The sequence below is a fragment of the Scyliorhinus canicula genome, chromosome 12 (assembly GCF_902713615.1).
Source record: "Scyliorhinus canicula chromosome 12, sScyCan1.1, whole genome shotgun sequence".
NCBI lineage: Eukaryota > Metazoa > Chordata > Chondrichthyes > Carcharhiniformes > Scyliorhinidae > Scyliorhinus > Scyliorhinus canicula.
The window spans coordinates 55865203-55887112 of NC_052157.1; the positions used below are offsets into that span (position 1 = coordinate 55865203).

At 51.9% G+C, this 21910-nt stretch overlaps 1 protein-coding gene across 1 annotated transcript in view; it reads left to right on the plus strand.

The window, feature by feature from the left end:
* Positions 1 to 21832, plus strand: part of LOC119974623 (serine protease hepsin-like) — a 35710-nt gene extending 13878 nt beyond the window's left edge. Inside the window, exons 3-9 of the mRNA XM_038813663.1 lie at positions 6395 to 6517; positions 7646 to 7684; positions 8184 to 8310; positions 11654 to 11776; positions 13911 to 13951; positions 14063 to 14228; positions 21654 to 21832. Coding sequence (XP_038669591.1) covers positions 6395 to 6517; positions 7646 to 7684; positions 8184 to 8310; positions 11654 to 11776; positions 13911 to 13951; positions 14063 to 14228; positions 21654 to 21744 — 710 coding nt within the window. The 3' untranslated portion in view covers positions 21745 to 21832. The remainder of the gene's footprint in view (positions 1 to 6394; positions 6518 to 7645; positions 7685 to 8183; positions 8311 to 11653; positions 11777 to 13910; positions 13952 to 14062; positions 14229 to 21653) is intronic.
* Positions 21833 to 21910: the final 78 nt, after the last annotated feature.

The window sequence follows — 21910 nt, forward strand, 5'->3', positions numbered from 1 at the left end:
TTGGACAGGGGCACGGCGTCTCCTCTCCACTGACCGCTTGGACAGGGGCACGGTGCCCTTCTGCACTGACCGCTTGGACAGGGGCACGGTGCCCTTCTGCACTGACCGCTTGGACAGGGGCACGGCGTCCCCTCTGCACTGACCGCTTGGACAGGGGCACGGCGTCCCCTCTGCACTGACCGCTTGCACAGGGACACGGAGTCCCCTCTGCACTGACCGCTTGGACAGGGGCACGGTGCCCCTCTGCACTGACCGCTTGGACAGGGGCACGGCGTCTCCTCTCCACTGACCGCTTGGACAGGGGCACGGTGCCCTTCTGCACTGACCGCTTGGACAGGGGCACGGTGCCCTTCTGCACTGACCGCTTGGACAGGGGCACGGCGTCCCCTCTGCACTGACCGCTTGGACAGGGGCACGGCGTCCCCTCTGCACTGACCGCTTGCACAGGGACACGGAGTCCCCTCTGCACTGACCGCTTGGACAGGGGCACGGTGCCCCTCTGCACTGACCGCTTGGACAGGGGCACGGGCGTCTCCTCTGCGCTGTCCGCTTGTACAGGGGCACGGAGTCACCTCTGCGCTGACCGCTTGGACAGGGGTACGGAATCGCCTCTGCAGTGTCCACGTGGACAGGGGCACGGAGTCCCCTCTGCACTGACCGCTTGGACAATGACACAGCGTCCCCTCTGCGCTGACCGCTTGGACAGGGGCACGGCGTTTCCTCTCCACTGACCGCTTGGACAGGGGCACGGTGCCCCTCTGCACTGACCGCTTGCACGGGCACGGCGTCCCCTCTGCACTGACCGCTTGCACAGGGACACGGCGTCCCCTCTGCACTGACCGCTTGGACAGGGGCACGGTGCCCCTCTGCACTGACTGCTTGGACAGGGGCACGGGCGTCTCCTCTGCGCTGTCCGCTTGTACAGGGGCACGGAGTCCCCTCTGCGCTGACCGCTTGGACAGGGGCACGGCGTCCCCTCTGCGCTGACCGCTTGGACAGGGGCGCGGCGTCCCCTCTGCGCTGACCGCTTGGACTGAGGTGCGACTTCCCCTCTGCACTGACCACATGGACAGGGGCACGGCGTCTCCTCTGCACTGACCGCTTGGACAGGGGCACGGTGCCCATCTGTGCTGACCGCTTGGACAGGGGCACGGAGTCCCCTCTGCACTGACCGCTTGGACTGGGGCGCGACTTCCTCTCTGCACTGACCACTTGGACAGGGGCACGGCGTCTCCTCTGCACTGACCACTTGGACAGGGGCACGGTGCCCATCTGTGCTGACCGCTTGGACAGGGGCACGGAGTCCCCTCTGCACTGACCACTTGGACAGGGGCACGGCGTCCCCTCTGCACTGACCACTTGGACAGGGGCACGGCGTCTCCTCTGCACTGACCGCTTGGACAGGGGCATGGGGTCCCCTCTGCACTGACCGCTTGGACAGGGGCACGGTGCCCCTCTGTGCTGACCGCTTGGACAGGGGCACGGTGCCCCTCTGTGCTGACCGCTTGGACAGGGGCACGGCGTCCCCTCTGCACTGACCACTTGGACTGGGGCGCGACTTCCTCTCTGCACTGACCACGTGGAGAGCGGCACGGCGTCCCCTCTGTGCTGACCATTTGGACAGGGGCACGGCGTCCCCTCTGTGCTGACCGCTTGGACAGGGGCACGCCGTCCCCTCTACACTGACCGCTTGGACAGAGGCACGGTGCCCCCTCTGCACTGACCGCTTGGACAGGGGCACGGCATCCCGTCTGCACTGACCGCTTGTACAGGGGCACGGCATCCCCTCTACACTGACCGCTTGGACAGGGGCACGGCGTCCCCTCTACACTGACCGCTTGGACAGAGGCACGGCGTCCCATCTGCGCTGACCACGTGGACAGAGGCACGGCGTCCCATCTACGCTGACCACGTGGACAAGGGCACGGCGTCCCCTCTGCGCTGACCACTTGGACAGGGGCACGGCGTCCCCTCTGCACTGACCACTTGGACAGGGGCACGGCGTCTCCTCTGCACTGACCGCTTGGACAGGGGCATGGGGTCCCCTCTGCACTGACCGCTTGGACAGGGGCACGGTGCCCCTCTGTGCTGACCGCTTGGACAGGGGCACGGTGCCCCTCTGTGCTGACCGCTTGGACAGGGGCACGGCGTCCCCTCTGCACTGACCACTTGGACAGGGGCACGGCGTCCCCTCTGCACTGACCACTTGGACTGGGGCGCGACTTCCTCTCTGCACTGACCACGTGGAGAGCGGCAGGACTTCCCCTCAGCGCTGACCACGGGGACAGGGGCAAGGCGTCCCCTCTGCGCTGACCACGTGGACAGGGGCACGGTGACCCCTCGGCACTGACCACGTGGACAGGGGCACGGCGTCCCACTGCGCTGTCCGCTTGGACAGGGTCACGGCGCCCCCTCTGTGCTGACCATGTGGACAGGGGCACGGCGTCACCTCTGCACTGACCGCTTGGACAGGGGCACGGCGTCCCCTCTGCACTGACCGCTTGGACAGGGGCACGGTGCCCCCTCTGTGCTGACCGCTTGGACAGGGGCACGGCGTCACCTCTGCACTGACCGCTTGGACAGGGGCACGGCGTCCCCTCTGCACTGACCACGTGGACAGGGGCACGGTGCCCCCTCTGCACTGACCGCTTGGACAGTGGCACGGCGACCCCTCTGCACTGACCACTTGGACAGGGGCACGGCGTTCCCTCTGCACTGACCCCTTGGACAGGGGCACGGCGTCACCTCTGCACTGACCGCTTGGACAGGGGCACGGCGTTCCCTCTGTGCTGACCGCTTGGACAGGGGCACGGCGTCCCCTCTGCACTGACCCCTTGGACAGGGGCACGGCGTTCCCTCTGTGCTGACCGCTTGGACAGGGGCACGGCGTTCCCTCTGTGCTGACCACTTGGACAGGGGCACGGCGTTCCCTCTGCACTGACCCCTTGGACAGGGGCACGGCGTCACCTCTGCACTGACCGCTTGGACAGGGGCACGGCGTTCCCTCTGCACTGACCGCTTGGACAGGGGCACGGCGTTCCCTCTGCACTGACCGCTTGGACAGGGGCACGGTGCCCCTCTGCACTGACCGCTTGGACAGGGGCACGGCGTTCCCTTTGTGCTGACCGCTTGGACAGGGGCACACCGGTGTGTGTCGGATATTGAGTGAGGGAAAGTGAGGCAGGGAGCTTGGTGCCATGAACAGTCAGAAGGATTGAATGTGAGGATTGATGCTTCCGTGTCTGTACTTTCTCTTCAGTCTGAATGCGGTCACGTCACATTAATCCCGTTCACTCTCAGTTGTGTAAACTGGCCAAAGGTCACAGACTGCAGTTTGGACCTGACGTGCTGGTTTTGTGCTCAGACACCATCCACTGCCACAATGTCCCAGCAATGATACAACGTTGGTAAACATGGCCGGGCCACTTTGAGGGGAGGCGAGGTGGGGGTGGGGTGGGATCTCGGTGGTTTGGACACCGAAGGATCGGGGAAAGGGATACCTCGCTCATTTCTTTGAAGAGCTCGGCTGCAATGAGCTTTTGGAGGGACATGTGGGGTCGAGGTTGTTTCGAGGGTCCTCTGGTGGGGTTTAGGAGAAGGGGGAGCACCTGCGGGTGCTTTTGTGGGTGGGGGTAAAGAATATGGTGAAAAAGGGAAATGGTTTCCTGAGGGGTTGTGGGAGTATTGTTTGGGTCCCCTGGGCAGGCTTCAGGCTAATGGTAGAGTTTGGTGAACAGGAAATGGTTATCGTGAGGCATGATGTTTTTTATTTCTGAAGGTGGGGAGGTTGGGTTTGGATTTGGGGAGTAATTCGAGTTTGGATTTGGTAGTGATCTTTCTCTCCCCGATGGGGCGCCTGTACGCCACGTGGTGGTCCTACCCATTCCTACGCTATTGGGTGTCTTTCTGGTCAATCCCTCAACCTTTGCGGCATCAGCTTGAGTCTCTCTGGAGTTCAAATCCCACTCAGAGCAGTGGCGTGATTGATCGCCATCAATCTGCTCATTCTTTGGCAGGTACCTCACGTGAACGAGACTCGATCACTCGCAAAGATAACCCAACTCCTGCGTCCAAGACTCGTGGTTCTCCATTACCATCCCCATCTCGGGAAAGCCAGTGAAGGACTTTATTTGTTGCGAGGTCGCTGTTGTAGATGGGTCCTCGGGTTAATGTGTCATCTGAAAGCTGCCACATCTGCCAGCGTGGTGCCCACCCCCTCCCCTGGGTGCCAACCCACTGGTGCCCAACCCTCTGGTGCTCACCCTCTGCCTGTGCGGCGAGTCAGTACAGGCTCAATGGACCAAATGGCATCCTGCACGGTTGGGAGTACATGATTCTCGATATGTGGGTACAGCACCATCTGGAGATTCCCACTCACCACCCTGACTATGATATATAGCGACGTTCCTATGACACGAAGATGAGTGGTAGAGAAAAGTGTGCAGAGGACACAAATTCTGCAGAGGACTATAGGTAGTTTGAGTGGAGTACAATGTTGGTAAATGTGAGGTCATCCATTTTGGTAGGAATAACAGCAAAATGGACTATTATTTAAATGTTAAATAACTGCGGCATGCTGCTGTGCAGAGGAACCTGGGTGCCCTTGAGCATAAATCGCAAAATGTTGGTTTGCAGATGCAGCAGGTAATTAAGAAGGCAAATGGAATGTTGTCCTTCATTGCTGGAGGGATGGAGTTTAAGACAAGGGAGGTTATGTTGCAGCTGTATAGCGTGCTGGTGAGGCCACTCCTGGAGTACTGTGTACAGTTCTGGTCTCCTTATTGAGAAAGGATATACTGACACTGGAGGGGTTGCAGAGGAGATTCACTAGGTTGATTTCGGAATTGAGAGGGTTGGCTAATGAGTAGACTGGGACTGTACTCATTGGAATTTAGAAGAATAATGGGGGATGGGGGGATCAAACAGAAACATATAAAATTATGAAGGAAATCGATAGGGTAGAAGCAGGAAGGTTGTTTCCAATGGTGGGTGAAGCTAGCCTCAAAATAAGGGGGGGGGGCAGATTTAGGACTGAGTTGAGGAAGAACTTCTTCACCCAAAGGGTTGTGAATCTGTGGAATTCCATGCTCTGTGAAGCAGTTCAGGCTACCTCGTTGGATGTTTTAAGGCAAAGGTAGATAGATTTTTGAACAGTAAAGAAATTAAGGATTGTGGTGAGCGGGCGGGTAAGTGGAGCTGTGTCTACAAAGAATCAGCCATGGTCTTGTTGAGTGATGAAGCAGGCTCGAGGGACAGATGACCTGCTCCTGCTCCTAGTTCTTATGTCCCTCCCTATCGCCTGGTCAAATTCCTGGAACTCCCTCCCTAACAGTACTAACACCATATGGAGTGCAGCGCTTCAAGAAGGCAGCTCATCCACTACCTTCTCAAGGGGCAATTGGGGATGGCGATGCATAGAAAATAGGAGCAGGAGGAGGACTTTGGGCCTGCTGCATGTTTCATTATGATCATAGCTGATCATCAAGTTCAGTAGCCTGATTCCCCCCCCCCCCCACAATATCCTTTGATCCCCATCGCCATTAGTGCTATATCTAACTGCTTCTTGAAAACATACAATGTTCTGTCCTCAACTACTTCTTGTGGTAACAAATATCACAGGTTCACCACTCTCTGGGTGAAGAATTTTCTCCTCATCTCTGTCCGAAATGGTCTAACCTGTATCCTTGGACTGTGACCTCTGGTTCTGGACGCCAACACCACCGGGAACATCCTTCCTCCATCTACCCTGTCCAGTCCTGTTAGAATTTCTAGGTTTCTATGAGAACCCTCCTCATTCTTCTGAACTCCAGCGAATACAGTCCTAACTGACTGATTCTCTCCTCATACGTCAGTCCCGCCATCCCTGGAATCAGTCTGGTCACCCTCTGCTGCACTTCCTCTAGAGCAAGAACATCCTCCCTCAGATCGATAAGGAGATCGAAAACTGGACACAATATTCCTGGTGTGGCCTCACCAAGGCCCTGTATAATTACAGCAAGACATCCCTGCTTCGTATTCGAATCCTCTCGAAAGTTGATAACCTCGCATTATACTGCATCTGCCATTCATTCGTCGACTCACTCCACTTGTCCAAAACACATTGTAGGACCTCTGTGTCCTCCTCATGGCTCGCCCTCCCACCCAACTTTGTATAATCTGCAAACTTGGAAATAGCATTTGGTTCCCTCATCTAAATCATTAATATATAGTGTGTATGAATGCTGGGCCCAGCCAGTGACCTCCCACATCCGGTGAAGGAACAAAGATTTTCTTGTTGGGGAGGGGGAAGGAGAGGGAGGAGGAGGACAGAGTGTGGAGTCTGTTGTGCAGCCGCCACCCCTTCCGCATTTCCCATTTGTGTCAAAGTTAACACGTAACTGTTTTGATTTTTCAGCTGGTTTCAAGGTGCGACACCCCGATGTACCAGGGCCATGCACGCCCGTCGGGAGACTTGTTGCAATCACCGTAACGATGGTCTTCCTTCTCGCTGCTGCCGCTGTGACTGTGTGGGCCGTTGGTGAGTGTTTGGTGAGCGGGGCACATGAGGCGTACCTGGATTGGGGGGGGGGGGGGGGGGCACTTCAGCTGGTGGGAGGGTCTGGGGTAACCCCAACCTGAGCCACATAAGCAGCTGATTGGGGCGGGGGGGGCGATATCCCGGTGGTTGGGGGGGGGGGGGGGGGAATTGATGGGAGGGGGAAGTGGAGATTGATTTAGGGTCCCGGGCAACACCACCAATGGTTGAGTGACGGATACAGACATAGGGAGGGTTGTCGAGGCTGGAGGAGGTTAGGGATGGGGAGGGTTGTAGGGGCTGGAGGAGGTTAGAGATGGGGAGGGGGTTGCAGGAGCTGCGGGGGGTTAGAGATGGGGAGGGTTGTAGGGGCTGTAGGAGGTTGCAGAGATGGGGAGGGTTGTCGGGGCTTGAAGAGGTTATTGAAGTAGGGAGGATTACAGAGATAAGGAGGATTGTAGTGGCTGGAGGAGCTTACAGAGATAGGACGGGTAATGGGGAGCTAAAGGAGGTTAGATAGGGGAAGCTGTCGCTGCTGGATGAGGTTATAGATGGGGAGGGTTAGAATATCGAACATAGAAAAATACAGCACAGAACAGGCCCTTCGGCCCACGATGTTGTGCCGAACGTTTGTCCTAGATTAAGAACAAATTAATCTATACCCCATCATTCTATCGTAATCCATGTACCTATCCAATAGCCGCTTGAAGGTCCCTAATGTTTCCACAGGCAGTGCATTCCATGTCCCCACTACTCTCTGGGTAAAGAACTGGAGGAGGTTACAGAGACTAGGAAGGGTTGGAGGGAGTGGGAGGATGTTACAGAGATGGGGAGCGTGGTGGGGCTGGAGGCAGCTACAGATGGGGAGGGTTGTAGGGAGTTGGAGGAGGTTACAGAGATAGATGAAAGCGAGGGTTATTTGTTAGGAGGATTTTGGAAATGAGTGAGAATTTCAAGGAGGAGATATTGTTGAACAGGGAGCCAGTGGAGGATCAGTGATCTGCAGGGGGTGACGGATGAATGTGGCTCAGTGCCGAGGTAGGACACCAGTTGCAGAACCTTGTTTGGAGGGAGGGAGTTGGGAGGCTGTGCATTTGAACGTTAGGATAACCGGCGGTCTCTGTCTTTCAGTGACTTATGTGAAAAAAGCGGATACAGATCTCTACGCTGGTAAGTTCAATAAATACGTGAGATAAACTGCAGAGGTACTGAACCTTAGTTAGACAGAACTTGGAGCACTGTTCCTGTCCAGAATCCTTGATTAGACCACACAGGGAGGGGTCTGCTCTCTGGCATGGTAAAGGCCGCAGGGCTGATCTGATCGATGTCTTTCAAATTCTGAAAGGGTTTTAACGGGTCTACGTAGAGAAGATGTTTCCACTTTTGTCGGAGGGGGGGGCGGTAAAATTGGGAGACCAGAACTCTGGGCCATTGATATGCAACAGTCACGAATAAATCCATGGAGAATTAGGAGAAACTGCTTCACCCAGAGAGCGGGGAGAATGCAGCACCGACTGGGAGAAGGCGTGAAGGGGCAGGCATGGAGCAGAAGGGCCAAATGGCTGTGTTCTGTGCTGTTGACTGATTAACCTCCACTGTACACCATGTGGATATGGCAGGGGACTGGAATACGGCCAACAGACTAATGAATATTGTTCTTGTTTTAAAGTTCAGGTAACTGCTGACTCACATCTGTCTGTCTATGACCCTGAGGCAGCTGTGTGGAGACTGGTCTGTTCCTCAACAAATAATGAGAAGGTTGCTCAGCTCAGCTGTCAACAGATGGGCTTTGTAAGGTGAGTCCTCGGGGTGGGGTGTCGTCTACTGCTTAGTGTCTGAAACTTCACCGACTCCATTTCCCTCCGTCACCTACCCACTCCCTCCCTCCCTCTCGCGCACAGCCTCCATTTTCAAATTCTCATCTTCCCTATCTCTGAAACCTCCTCAAGCCCCGACAGTCCTCTGTTTCTCTATGACCTCCTCAAGCCCCTACAATTCTCCTAATCTCTGTAACCTCCTCAAGCCCCTACATCCCTCTATCTCTGTAACCTCCAAGCCCTTACATCCCTCTATCTCTAACCTCCTCAAGCCCCTATAATCCTCAGTTTCTCTGTAAACTCCTCAAGCCCCTACAATCCTCCCTATCTGTATCCTCCTCAAGCCCTTACAATCCTCTGTTTCTCTGTAACCTCCTCAAGCCCCTACAATTCTCCCAATCTCTGACCTCCTCAAGCCTCTACATCCCTCTATCTCTGTAACCTCCTCAAGCCCCTACAATCCTCCCTATCTGTATCCTGCTCAAGCCCTTACAATCCTCCCTATCTCTGTAACCTCCTCAAGGCCCTACAACCCTCTATCTCTGTAACCTCCTCAAGCCCCTACAACCCTCCCTATCTCTGTATCCTGCTCAAGCCCTTACAATCCTCCCTATCTCTGTAACCTCCTCAAGCCCCTACAATCCTCCCTATCTCTGTAACCTCCTCAAACCCCTACAATCCTCCCTATCTCTGTAACCTCCTCAAGCCCCTACAATCCTCCCTATCTCTGTAACCTCCTCAAGCTCCTACAACTCTCCCTATCTCTGTAACCTCCTCCAGCATCTACAATCCTCCCTATCTCTGTAACCTCCTCCAGCCCCTACAATCCTCCCTATCTCTATAACCTCCTCAAGCCCCTACAATTCTCCCTATCTCTGTAACCTCCTCAAGCCCCTACAATCCTCCCTATCTCTGTAACCTCCTCAAGTCCCTACAACCCTCCCTATCTCTGTAACCTCCTCAAGGCCCTACAACCCTCCCTATCTCTGTATCCTGCTCAAGCCCTTACAATCCTCCCTATCTCTGTAACCTCCTCAAGCGCCTACAATCCTCCCTATCTCTGTAACCTCCTCAAGCCCCTACAATCCTCCCTATCTCTGTAACCTCCTCAAGCTCCTACAACTCTCCCTATCTCTGTAACCTCCTCCAGCACCTACAATCCTCCCTATCTCTGTAACCTCCTCCAGCATCTACAATCCTCCCTATCTCTATAACCTCCTCAAGCCCCTACAATTCTCCCTATCTCTGTAACCTCCTCCAGTCCCTACAACCCTCCCTATCTCTGTAACCTCCTCCAGCCCCTACAATCCTCCCTATCTCTGTAACCTCCTCAAGCCCCTACAATTCTCCCTATCTCTGTAACCTCCTCCGGTCCCTACAATCCTCCCTATCTCTGTAACCTCCTCCAGCTCCTACAACCCTCCCTATCTCTGTAACCTCCTCCAGTCCCTACAACCCTCCCTATGTCTGTAACCTCCTCAAGCCCCTACAATTCTCCCTATCTCTGTATCCTCCACCAGCTCACTACAACCCTCCCTATCTCTGTAACTTCTTCCAGCCCCGGCAACCCTCTGAAATTTCTCAAGCCTCCTGCAGCCACTGTCTCCCTCCGGGATCTCTGTAGCCTCCTCCAATTCCGACCCCTTGAGCATCCCCCAATTTCCATCTCTCCAAGTCAAGATTGGAATAATGGAATACTCTCCACTTACTTGGATGAGCAGAGCTCCAAGAACGCTCAAGAACCCTAACGCCATCCAGGACAAAGCAGCCCCGCTTTATTGTCACCCCATCCACAAACATGAGTCCCTCCCCCACCATCAATGCACAGCGGCAGCCGTCTGTGCCATCTACAAGATGCACTATTGTAATGAAGCACGGATTTGAGATATATTGTATTATTTGTATTTAGTGCACGTATGACTGCTGCAGCACTGTTTTTAAAGAATCCTGGTTTGCTAAGACCAAAAATGTACATACTTTAGAGTACCAATGTTTTTTCCCCCCTGATTTAAGGGGAAATTGTGTGGCCCCAGTTACCCTGCATATCTTATTGGGTAGTGGGGGTGAGACCCACGCAGACATGGGGGTATGTGCAAACTGTACACGGACAGTGACCTGGGGCCAGGATCAAACCCGGGTCCTCGATGCCGTGAGGCAGCAGTGCTAACAACTGCACCACTGTGCCGGCCCCTGGTTTGTAAGACAGCTAGACTTTTCAGGAGCCAGAGGTGCAATTAAAGCTTTGTAAAAGTTTGGGGCTAATGGATTTTTGTTTGGATTAATAAGAGGGTTCCCTGTGGAGTACTTAATTAGAGACATTGCGTTTCAGCTGGGTCGGATGAAGTAACTACTGGGAGGAGCTAGAGTACTCAGCATTTTAGCAGAGGAGCAGTTTGGTGTTGGATTAGGATGTGAATTGAAGACCAGCATGTGCTCTCGATACAGTTCAGTTAAAGATCTGTCCGTAGACAGACTAGCAGCCTCTTTCCAAAGCAGGTCAGAGATTTTTAATTGGGAGCTGGAAGTCCAGTTGAGAAGCTGCTTCTGAAGACGTCAGCTCGAGATCTTGCATTGTTTTGACAGGGTCAGGTCTCCAGTGTCTTCCTTTAAAGCTGTGTCAAAAGGTCTCTCTTTCTCAGGGTGCAGTATCCATACATCTCTGTACAGCAGATATTCCTGAATGCTAACTGTATTTAAAAGTGGATTGTGAGCTTGTTTTGCTGTTTGAGGGGAAGTAAAGATAGCAGTTAAGGGTTATTGTGTCACTGTATTGATTAGCATTGTTTAAGGGGTAATTGTCAGCTATTTTCTGGTGTGATGTTAAAGATATTTTAATATTGTGTTAGTAATAAAGTTTGTTTCAATAAACATTATTCTTATTTCTTTTTGAAATCACTCCCGGAGCGAGGTATCCTTTCCTCACTGTCTTACAAAATTAAAATAAAATATTGGGGTTTCTGTCCAGTGTCCTAGACACAGTTCGGGTCTGGTCTGCGATCATAATACTGAAGAACTCACCAAGATTCCTTAGACAGCACCTTCCAAACCCACGACCACTATCATCTGGAAGGAGAAGGGGAGCAGATACCTGCGAACCGTCACTGGGGAAACATCCTGGAACTCCCTCCCTAACAGCACAGTGGGTGTACCTGCTCCAATCAGGACTGTAGCGATTTAAGAAGGCGGCTCACCACCATCACCTTGAGGGGCAATTGGGAATGGGCAAACAATGTTAGGCCCAGCCAGTGGCACCTACAGCCTTGGAATGGGTAAAAGTGGATGATAATCAGGTTATCTGACTGATTAAACATTATGTCGCCAGGACGATCACTTCATTGGAGAACCGCATTGAAAACACTGGATTAAATGGATCTGTTCAGTTTTACTGTGTGAACGAGTTACTGATCCCAGCTGCTAAGATTATCCAGGATCTTCTCTTCCCCTGGTAAGCAAGGCAGAGTTAAACACGTCTGTCACTGTATTACACGGGAACAGCATTGGTGGGATCAGGTCTGTCACTGTATAACACTGGGGTACAGTACTGGTGGGATCAGGTCTGTCACTGTATAACACTGGGGTACAGTACTGGTGGGGACAGGTCTGTCACTATATAACACTGGGGTACAGTACTGGTGGGGACAGGTCTGTCACTATATAACACTGGGGTACAGTACTGGTGGGGGCAGGTCTGTCACTATATAACACTGGGGTACAGTACTGGTGGGGACAGGTCTGTCACTATATAACACTGGGGTACAGTACTGGTGGGGACAGGTCTGTCACTATATAACACTGGGGTACAGTACTGGTGGGGTTGAGTCTGTCACTGTATAACACTGGGGTACAGTACTGGTGGGGACAGGCCTGTCAGTGTATAACACTGGGGTACAGTACTGGTGGGGTTGAGTCTGTCTGTATAACACTGGGGTACAGCACTGGTGGGGACAGGTCTGTCATTGTATAACACTGGGGTACAGTACTGGTGGGGACAGGCCTGTCACTGTATAACACTGGGGTACAGTACTGGTGGGGACAGGTCTGTCACTATATAACACTGGGGTACAGTACTGGTGGGGACGGGTCTGTTGATGTATTACACTGGGGTACAGTACTGGTGGTGCCGGGTCTGTCACTGTACAACACGGGTACAGTACTGCTGGAGACGGGTCTGTCACTGTATAACACTGGGGTACAGTACTGGTGGAGACGGGCCTGTCACTGTATAACACTGGGGTACAGTACTGGTGGGGACAGGCCTGTCACTGTATAACACTGGGGTACAGTACTGGTGGGGACAGGTCTGTCACTATATAACACTGGGGTACAGTACTGGTGGGGACAGGCCTGTCAGCGTATAACACTGGGGTACAGTACTGGTGGGGACAGGTCTGTTGATGTATTACACTGGGGTACAGTACTGGTGGGGATGGGTCTGTAACTGTATAACATTGGGGCGCAGTACTGGTGAGGTCAGGTCTGTCACCATAACTCTGGGATGTAGTCTGGTGGGCATGGGTCAGTCACTATATAACACGGGTACAGTACTGGTGGTGTCGGGTCTGTCACTGTACAACACGGGTACAGTACTGCTGGAGACGGGTCTGTCACTGTATAACACTGGGGTACAGTACTGGTGGGGACGGGTCTGTCACTGTATAACACTGGGGTACAGTACTGGTGGAGACGGGTCTGTCACTGTATAACACTGGGGTTCAGTACTGGTGGGGACGGGTCTGTCACTGTATAACACTGGGGTACAGTACTGGTGGAGACGGGTCTGTCACTGTATAACACTGGGGTTCAGTACTGGTGGGGACGGGTCTGTCACTATAACACTGGGAGACACTACTGGTGGGGTTGGGTCTGTCTGTATAACACTGGGGTACAGTACTGGTGGTGTCGGGTCTGTCACTGTATAACACTGGGGTACAGTACTGGTGGGGACAGCCCTGTCACTGTATAACACTGGGGTACAGTACTGGCGGGGACAGGCCTGTCACTGTATAACACTGGGGTACAGTACTGGTGGGGCAGGTCTGTCTCTGTATAACACTGGGGCACACTACTGGTGGGGGCAGGTCTGTCACTGTATAACAATGGGGTACAGTACTGGTGGGGACAGGTCTGTCACTGTATAACACTGGGGCACACTACTGGTGGGGGCAGGTCTGTCACTGTATAACAATGGGGTACAGTACTGGTGGGGACAGGTCTGTCACTGTATAACAATGGGGTACAGTACTGGTGGGGACAGGTCTGTCACTGTATAACACTGGGGTACAGTACTGGTGGGGATGGGTCTGTCACTGTATAACACTGGGGTACAGTACTGGTGGGGACGGGTCTGTCACTGTATGACACTGAGGTATCGTACTGGTGGAGATGGGTCTGTCACTGTATAAATTTGTTGAAGTCAGGGACTGAATTAGATAATGCATGAGTATATTGTCTGATTGGTATTTTTGTTATCATGGTTAGTCGTCGACAATCCCCTTTTGCGTGAGCATTGAAGAGGTACGGTGTTTAAACGTTTGTTCTGAGTCCTCCATTGACTCACAGTCTCTCTGTTTAATTTGCAGTGACTGTAAATCTCGCCTTGTCCTCTCTGTACAATGTCAGGGTGAGTGTTTGTGTTTTATTTATGTTCAAACTTTGGACTTTGGCGTTTTGCTAAAATGGTTAGACTTCTCACTGGCTCTCTGTCTGTCTTGCTCCCCCCACCCCCTTGCAGACTGTGGTAGACGTAAGTTCCTGGATGACCGCATCGTTGGCGGCCAGCATGCTATACTGGGCAAGTGGCCGTGGCAAGTGAGTCTGCGTTTTGAAGGGAGCCCGATGTGCGGAGGCTCCATTATCTCGGAGGACTGGGTGGTGACAGCTGCTCACTGCTTTCCAGAGTGAGTTTTTAAAAAAAAATTGTGTATATGGTATGTGGGCTTCGCTGGCTGAGCCAGCATTTGTTACTCATCCCTAATTGCCCCTTATGAAGGTGGTGGTGAGCTGCCATCTTGAACTTCTGCAGTCCCTGTGATGTAGGTACACTAACTGTGCTGTTGGAGGAAGGAATTCTAGGATTTTGGCCCTGCAACAGCGAAGGAACGGACGATTCCAAGTCCGGATGCTGAGTGACTTGGAGGGGAACCTCCAGGTGGTGGGGTTCCCAGGTATTTGCTGCTCTTGTCCTTCTAGATGGTAGTGGTTGTGGGTTTGGAAGATGCTGTTTAAGGAACTTTGGTGAGTTACTGCAGTGCATCTTGTAGATGCTACACACGGCTGCCACTGTCAGTCGGTTGTGGAGGGGTTGAATGTTTGTAGGCAGGGCTGCGCTGTCCTGGATGGTGTCGAGGAGTGTTTTTGGAGCCGTACTCGTCCAGGCAATTGGAGAATATTTCACTCCTGACGTGTGCCTTGTAGATGGTGGACAGGTTTTGGAGGGTCAGGAGGTGAGTTCTTCACCGCAGCATTCTTGGCCTTTGACCTGCCCTGGTAGCCACAAGTAATAACATGGCGAGTCCACTTCAGTTTCTGATCAATGGTAACCCCCAGGATGTTATTGTGCGGGATTCAGCGATGGTGATGCCATCGAATGTCAAGGGGCAGTGGTTAGATTCTCTCTTGTAGGAGGTGGTCATTGACTGGCATTTGTGTGGCGTGAATGTAAGTTGCCACTTGCCAGCCCAAGCCTGGATATTGTCCAGGTCTTGCTGCATTTGGACATGGACTGCTTCACTGTCTGAGGAGTTGCGAATGGTGCTGAACGTTGAGCAATCATCAGCGAACATCCCCACATCTGACCTTAAGCTGGAAGAAAGGTCATTGATGAAGCAGCTGATGATGGGTGGACTGAGGAGACTACCCTGAGGAACTCCTGCAGTGATGTGCAACCACCAGAACCATCTTCCATTGTACCAGGTATGACTCTAACCAGCGATTCCCACTGACTCCAGTTTAGCTAGGGCTCCTTGATGCCACACTCTTGTCAAATGCTGCCTTGATGTCAAGGGCAGTCATTCTCAACACCTCTGGCATTCAGCATCATTTGTCCATGTTTGAACCAAGGTTGTAATGAGGTCAGGAGCTGAGTGACCCTGGTTGAACCCAAACTGAGCGTCCGTGAGCAGGTTATTGCTGAGTAAGTGCCGCTTGAGAGCAATGTTGATTTTTACTTGAAAATGTTTAGAAAAATAACATAGACAATGACATCAACATGATATAATAAACATTCCCCCCCCCCCCCCCCACCTCAATCTTCAGACATCCCAACCATACAACAAGCACTGTTGATGACGCCTTTCACCACTTTGCTGTACACTGTGAGGGCTGTAATTGCTTGGGTTGGATTTGTCCTGTTTCCTGTGTGCAGGACACACGGGACAGATTCCAAAATTGCTGGGTAGATGCCAGTGTTGTAACAGTACTGGAACAGATTGGGTGTGACAGGTTCTCGAGCACAAGTCTTCAGCCCTATTGCCGGAATATTGTCAGGGCCCATAGCCTAGCTTCGGTTGTTCAGCGAGAGCAGTAACCAGGGGTCAGTCGGGAAGGTAAGTTTCCCGCTTTAAAAACATACCTTTCAGGAGAAGCGGCCGTTGTTTTTTTTAACTAACTTTTTTTTCGGAGTTTTTTTTGTTTCAGAGCAGCAGGAAACCGGAAGTCGGCCGTGGGGATTTCTGGGAAGGTGTGTAGTACCTGTATATAAGTTGGGTGGTTGCTAGACCCGAGGCACTACACTTGTAGTGTCCCCCGCCTTCCACCTCCTCTAACCTAAGGGGTTGTGTGAATATCAGGTAAACTCTTCCTTTCTTTTTCTTCTTTTATCTAGAGGGGATGGCAGGGAAAGGCAATGCAATGTTCCTCCTGTAGAAGGGACGACGTCAGTGTCCCTGCTGATTTCACCTGTGGGAAGTGCACCCATCTCCAGCTCCTCAGAAACTGCGTTAGGGAACTGGAGCTGGATGAACTTCGGATCATTCGGGAGGCAGAGGTGGTCATAGATAGAAGCTTCAGGGATGTAGTTACTCCGAAGAATGAAGATAGATGGGTGATGGTGAGAGGGGCTGGGAGGAAGCAGTCAGTACAGGGATCCCCTGTGGTCGTTCCCTTTAGTAACAAGTACACCGCTTTGGATACTGGTTGGGGGGGGGTGGGGGACTTATCAGGGGTAAGCCATGGGGTACAGGTCTCTAGCACAGAGTCTGTCCCTGTTGCTCAGAAGGGAAGGGCGGAGAGGAGTAGAGCATTAGTCATTGGAGACTCCATAGTTAGGGGGATAGATAGGAGATTCTGTGGGAACGAGAGAGACTTGCGGTTGGTGTGTTGCCTTCCCGGTGCCAGGGTCCGTGATGTCTCGGATTGTGTTTTCAGGATCCTTAAGGGGGAGGGGGAGCAGCCCCAAGTCGTGGTCCACATAGGCACGAACGACATAGGTAGGAAAAGGGGTAGGGATGAAAGGCAGGAATTCAGGGAGCTAGGGTGTAAACTTAGAGTTAGAACAAACAGAGTTATTATCTCTGGGTTGTTACCCGTGCCACGTGCTAGCGAGACGAGGAATAGGGAGAGAGAGCAGTTGAACACATGGCTACAGGGATGGTGCAGGAGGGAGGGTTTCAGATACCTGGATAATTGGGGCTCATTCTGGGGTAGGTGGGACCTCTACAAACGGGATGGTCTACACCTGGACCAGAGGGGTACTAATATCCTGGGGGGGAAATTTGCTAATGCTCTTCGGGAGGGTTTAAACTAATTCAGCAGGGTGTTGGAACCTGAATTGTAGCTCCAGTATACAGGAGGTCATGAGTACTGAGGTCATGAGTAAGGTTTCAAGGTTGCAGGAGTGTACCGGCAGGTAGGAAGATGGTTTAAAGTATGTCTACTTCAACGCCAGGAGCATCCGGAATAAGGTGGGTGAACTTGCAGCATGGGTTGGTACCTGGGACTTCGATGTTGTGGCCATTTAGCTCAGTGGCTGGTTTAGCTCACTCGGCTAAATCGCTGGCTTTTAAAGCAGACCAAGCAGGCCAGCAGCACGGTTCGATTTCTGTACCAGCCTACCTGGGCGGGCGCCGGAATGTGGCGACTAGGGGCTTTTTACAATAACTTCATTGAAGCCTACTCGTGACATAAGCAATTTTCATTTCATTTCATTTTCATTTCGGAGACATGGCTAGGGCAGGGATGGTTGTTGCAGGTTCCGGGGCTTAGATGTTTCAGTAAGCTCAGGGAAGGTGGTAAAAGAGGGGGAGGGGTGGTATTGTTAGTCAAGGATAGTATTACGGTGGCAGAAAGGACGTTTGATGAGGACTCGTCTACTGAGGTAGTATGGGCTGAGGTTAGAAATAGGAAAGGAGAGGTCACCCTGTTGGGAGTTTTCTATAGGCCTCCGCAAAATTCTGGAGATATAGAGGAAAGGATTGCAAAGATGATTCTGGATAGGAGTGAAAGTAACAGGGTAGTTGTTATGGGGGACTTTAACTTTCCAAATATTGACTGGAAACACTATAGTTTGAGTACTTTAGATGGGTCCGTTTTTGTCCAATGTGTGCAGGAAGGTTCCTTGACACAGTATGTAGATAGGCCAACAAGAGGCAAGGCCACATTGGATTTGGTACTGGGTAATGAACCAGGACAGGTGTCAGATTTGGAGGTGGGTGAGCACTTTGGTGACAGTGACCACAATTCAGTCACTTTACTACAGCGATGGAAAGGGATAGGTATATACCGCAGGGCAAGAGTTATAGCTGGGGGAAAGGCAATTATGATGCGATGAGGCAAGTCTTAGGATGCATAGGATGGGGAAGGAAACTGCAGGAGCTTGTTCTAGGAACAGCTACTGCGTGTCCTTGATAAGTATGTACCTGTCAGGCAGGGAGGAAGTGGTCGGACGAGGGAACCGTGGTTTACTAAAGTAGTTGAATCATTTGTCAAGAGGAAGAAGGAGGCTTATGTAAAGATCAGACGTGAAGGTTCCGTTAGGGCGCTCGAGAGTTACAAGTTAGCTAGGAAGGACCTAAAGAGAGAGCTAAGAAGAGCCAGGAGAGGACATGAGAAGTCTTTGGCAGGTAGGATCAAGGATAACCCTAAAGCTTTCTATAGGTATGTCAGGAATAAAAGAATGACTAGGGTAAGAGTAGGGCCAGTCAAGGACAGTAGTGGGAAGTTGTGCGTGGAGTCCGAGGAGATAGGAAAGGTGCTAACTGAATATTTTTCATCAGTAGTCATGCAGGAAAAAGACAATGTTGTCGAGGAGAATACTGAGATACAGGCTACTAGACTAGAAGGGCTTGAGGTTCAGAAGGAGGAGGTGTTAGCGATTCTGGAAAGTGTGAAAATAGAGAAGTTCCCTGGGCCGGATGGGATTATCCTAGGATTCTCTGGGAAGCTAGGGAGGAGATTACTGAGCCTTTGGCTTTGATCTTTATGTCGTCATTGTCTACAGGAATAGTGCCAGAAGACTGGAGGGTTGCAAATGTTGTCCCCTTGTTCAATAAGGGGAGTAGAGACAACCCCGGTAAATATAGACCAGTGAGCCTTACTTCTGTTGTGGGCAAAGTCTTGGAAAGGTTATAAGAGATAGGATTTATAATCATCTGGAAAGGAATAATTTGATTAGGGATAGTCAACATGGTTTTGTGAAGGGTAGGTTGTGCCTCACAAACCTTATTGAGTTCTTTGAGAAGGTGACCAAACAGGCGGACGAGGGTAAAGCGGGTGATGTGGTGTATATGGATTTCAGTAAAGCGTTTGATAAGGTTCCCCACGGTAAGCTATTGCTGAAAATACGGAGGCATGGGATTCAGGGTGATTTAGCAGTTTGGATCAGAAATTGGCTCGCTGTAAGAAGACAGAGGGTGGTGTTTGATGGGAAATGGTCAGCCTGCTGTTCAGTTACTAGTGGTGTACCGCAAGGATCTGTTTTGGGGCCGCTGCTGTTTGTCATTTTTATTAATGACCTGGAGGAGGGAGGAGAAGGATGGGTGAGTAAATTTGCAGATGACACTAAAGCCAGTGGAGTTGTGGACAGTGTGGAAGGATGTTGCAGGTTACAGAGGGACATAGATAAGCTGCAGAGCTGGGCTGACAGGTGGCAAATGGAGTTTAATGCAGAAAAGTGTGAGGTGATTCACTTTGGAAGGAGTAACAGGAAGACCTGGCTAATGGTAAGATTCTTGGTAGTGTGGATGAGCAGAGAGATCTCGGTGTCCATGTACATAGATCCCTGAAAGTTGCCACCCAGGTTGAGAGGGTTGTTAAGAAGGCGTACGGTGTGTTGGCCTTTATGGCAGAGGGATTGAGTTTCGGAGCCATGAGGTCATGTTGCAGCTGCACAAAACTCTGTTGCGGCCGCATTTGGAGTATTGCGTGCAGTTCTGGTCGCCTCATTATAGAAGGATGTGGAAGCATTGGATAGGGTACAGAGAAGATTTACCAGGATGTTGCCTGGTATGGAGGGAAGATCTTATGAGGAAAGGCTGAAGGACTTGAGGCTGTTTTGTTAGAGAGAAGAAGGTTAAGAGGTGACTTAATTGAGGCATACAAGATGATCAGAGGATTAGATAGGGTGGACAGTGAGAGCCCTTTTTCCTTGGATGGTGATGTCTAGCACAAGAGGGCATAGCTTTAAATTGAGGGGAGATAGATATAGGACAGATGTCAGAGGTAGGCTCTTTACTCAGAGAGTAGTAAGGGCGTGGAATGCCCTGCCTGCAACAGTAGTGGACTCGCCAACACTGAGGGCATTTAAATGGTCATTGGATAGACATATGGATGATAAGGGAATAGTGTTGATGGACTTTAGAGGGGTTTCAAAGGTCGGTGCAACATCGAGGGCCGAAGGGCCCGTACTGCGCTGTAATGTTCTATGTTCTAGTACTTTCATTTGTTTTGTGATATCACGTGGAGTGAAGCGTATTGGCTGAAGACTGACATTCGTGATGCTCGGCACATGTGAAGGAGACCGCAATGGTTCATCCACTCGGCACTTCTGGTTGATGCTTGTTGCAAATGCTGCAGCCTTGTCTTTTGCACATATGTGCTGGGCTCCTCCATCATTGAGGATGGGGATATTTGTGGAGCCGCCTCCTCTGTTAAACAACAGAGTTGTTAAATTGTCCACCACCATTCACGGCTGGATGTGGCAGGACTGCGGAGCTTAGATCTGATGTGTTTGTTGTGGAATTGCTTAACTCTGTCTAGTACTTGCTGCTTATGCTGTGAGGTACACAAGTAGTCCCGAGTTGTAGCTTCACCAGGTTGACACCTCATTTTTCGGTAAGGATGAGGTCAACTATGTTTTTCCATCTTGTTGGTTCCCTCTCCACCTGCTGCAGTCCCAGTCCAGCAGCTATGTCCTTTAGGACCCAGCCAGCTCAGTCTGTGATGGTACTACCGAGCCACTTTTGGTGATAGACATTGAAGTTCCCCCCCACCCAGAGCATATTCTGCACCCTTGCCACCCTCTGTGCTTCCTCCAAGTGGTGTTCAACATGGCGGAGTACTGACTCATCAGCTGATGATGGACAGTATGAAAAAAATGAAAATCGCTTATCGTCACGAGTTGGCTTCAATGAAGTTACTGTGAAAAGCCCCTAGTCACCACATTCCGGCGCCTGTTCGGGGTGCCTGGTATGGGAATCGAACCGTGCTGCTGGCCTGCTTGGTCTGCTTTAAAAGCCAGTGATTTAGCCCAGTGAGCTAAACCAGCGTGAATGGCACGTGGTAATCAGGAGGAGGTTTAGTTCCCCATGTTTGACCCCAAGCTATGAGACTTCATGGAGTCCGGAGTCGATGTTGAGGACTCCCAGGGCAACTCCCTCCCGACTCTATACCATTGTGCCGCCACCCCTGCTGGGTCTGACTTGCTGATGCGCCAGAACATTCCAGGAATGGTGATAGTGGTGCCTGGGACATTGCAAGGGTCTGGAAGGTGGAGGGGGGGGTGGGAGTTGGCACCGAGTGAGCGTTTCACTGAGGTAGGTGCATTGTTTTGGATTGGGTGTTAAGTATCCCATGACCAGAAGATGAGCGGGGTTGAGGGCTGGGTGGTGCTTCTCCCTGGTGCCTCGGGACCGATCGTTTATTCCTCGATCGACATCAGATTTTAGTACAAAAAAAAAGATGATCTGTGTTGTGGGTCACGTTGCTGTCGTGGGATCTGCTGTGCATGAATTGGCTGCTGCCTTTTCTGTACGGCCCTCCAGTTGGCTGTGAGTGGCTTTGCTCGGTCCTACAGGTGAATGGCGCTGGGGGAACATTGTCTCCCTCCTTTATCGGTCTGTGCGCGAGAGCAACTTCAGTTGATTGTGTGCTTTGTTTATGTGTGGCAGGAGAAATCGTTTTCTGAGCCTGTGGACTGTATTCACTGGGGCCATCAGGCAGTCGTCAGTGGTGTGCCCAGTTCCATCGACACGGGGTTAATCACTCTGGATACGAGCCCTTTCTCCAGTCGAACACTGATGATAACAGCAATGATATTGCTGTGCTCCACCTCCAGAGCGCATTGAATTTTCAGGTAGGGGCCCTTGAACCTGCTCGCCGCAAGCACTGATTTACAGTCCCGATATCGCCTCCCTTTTAAGTTCTC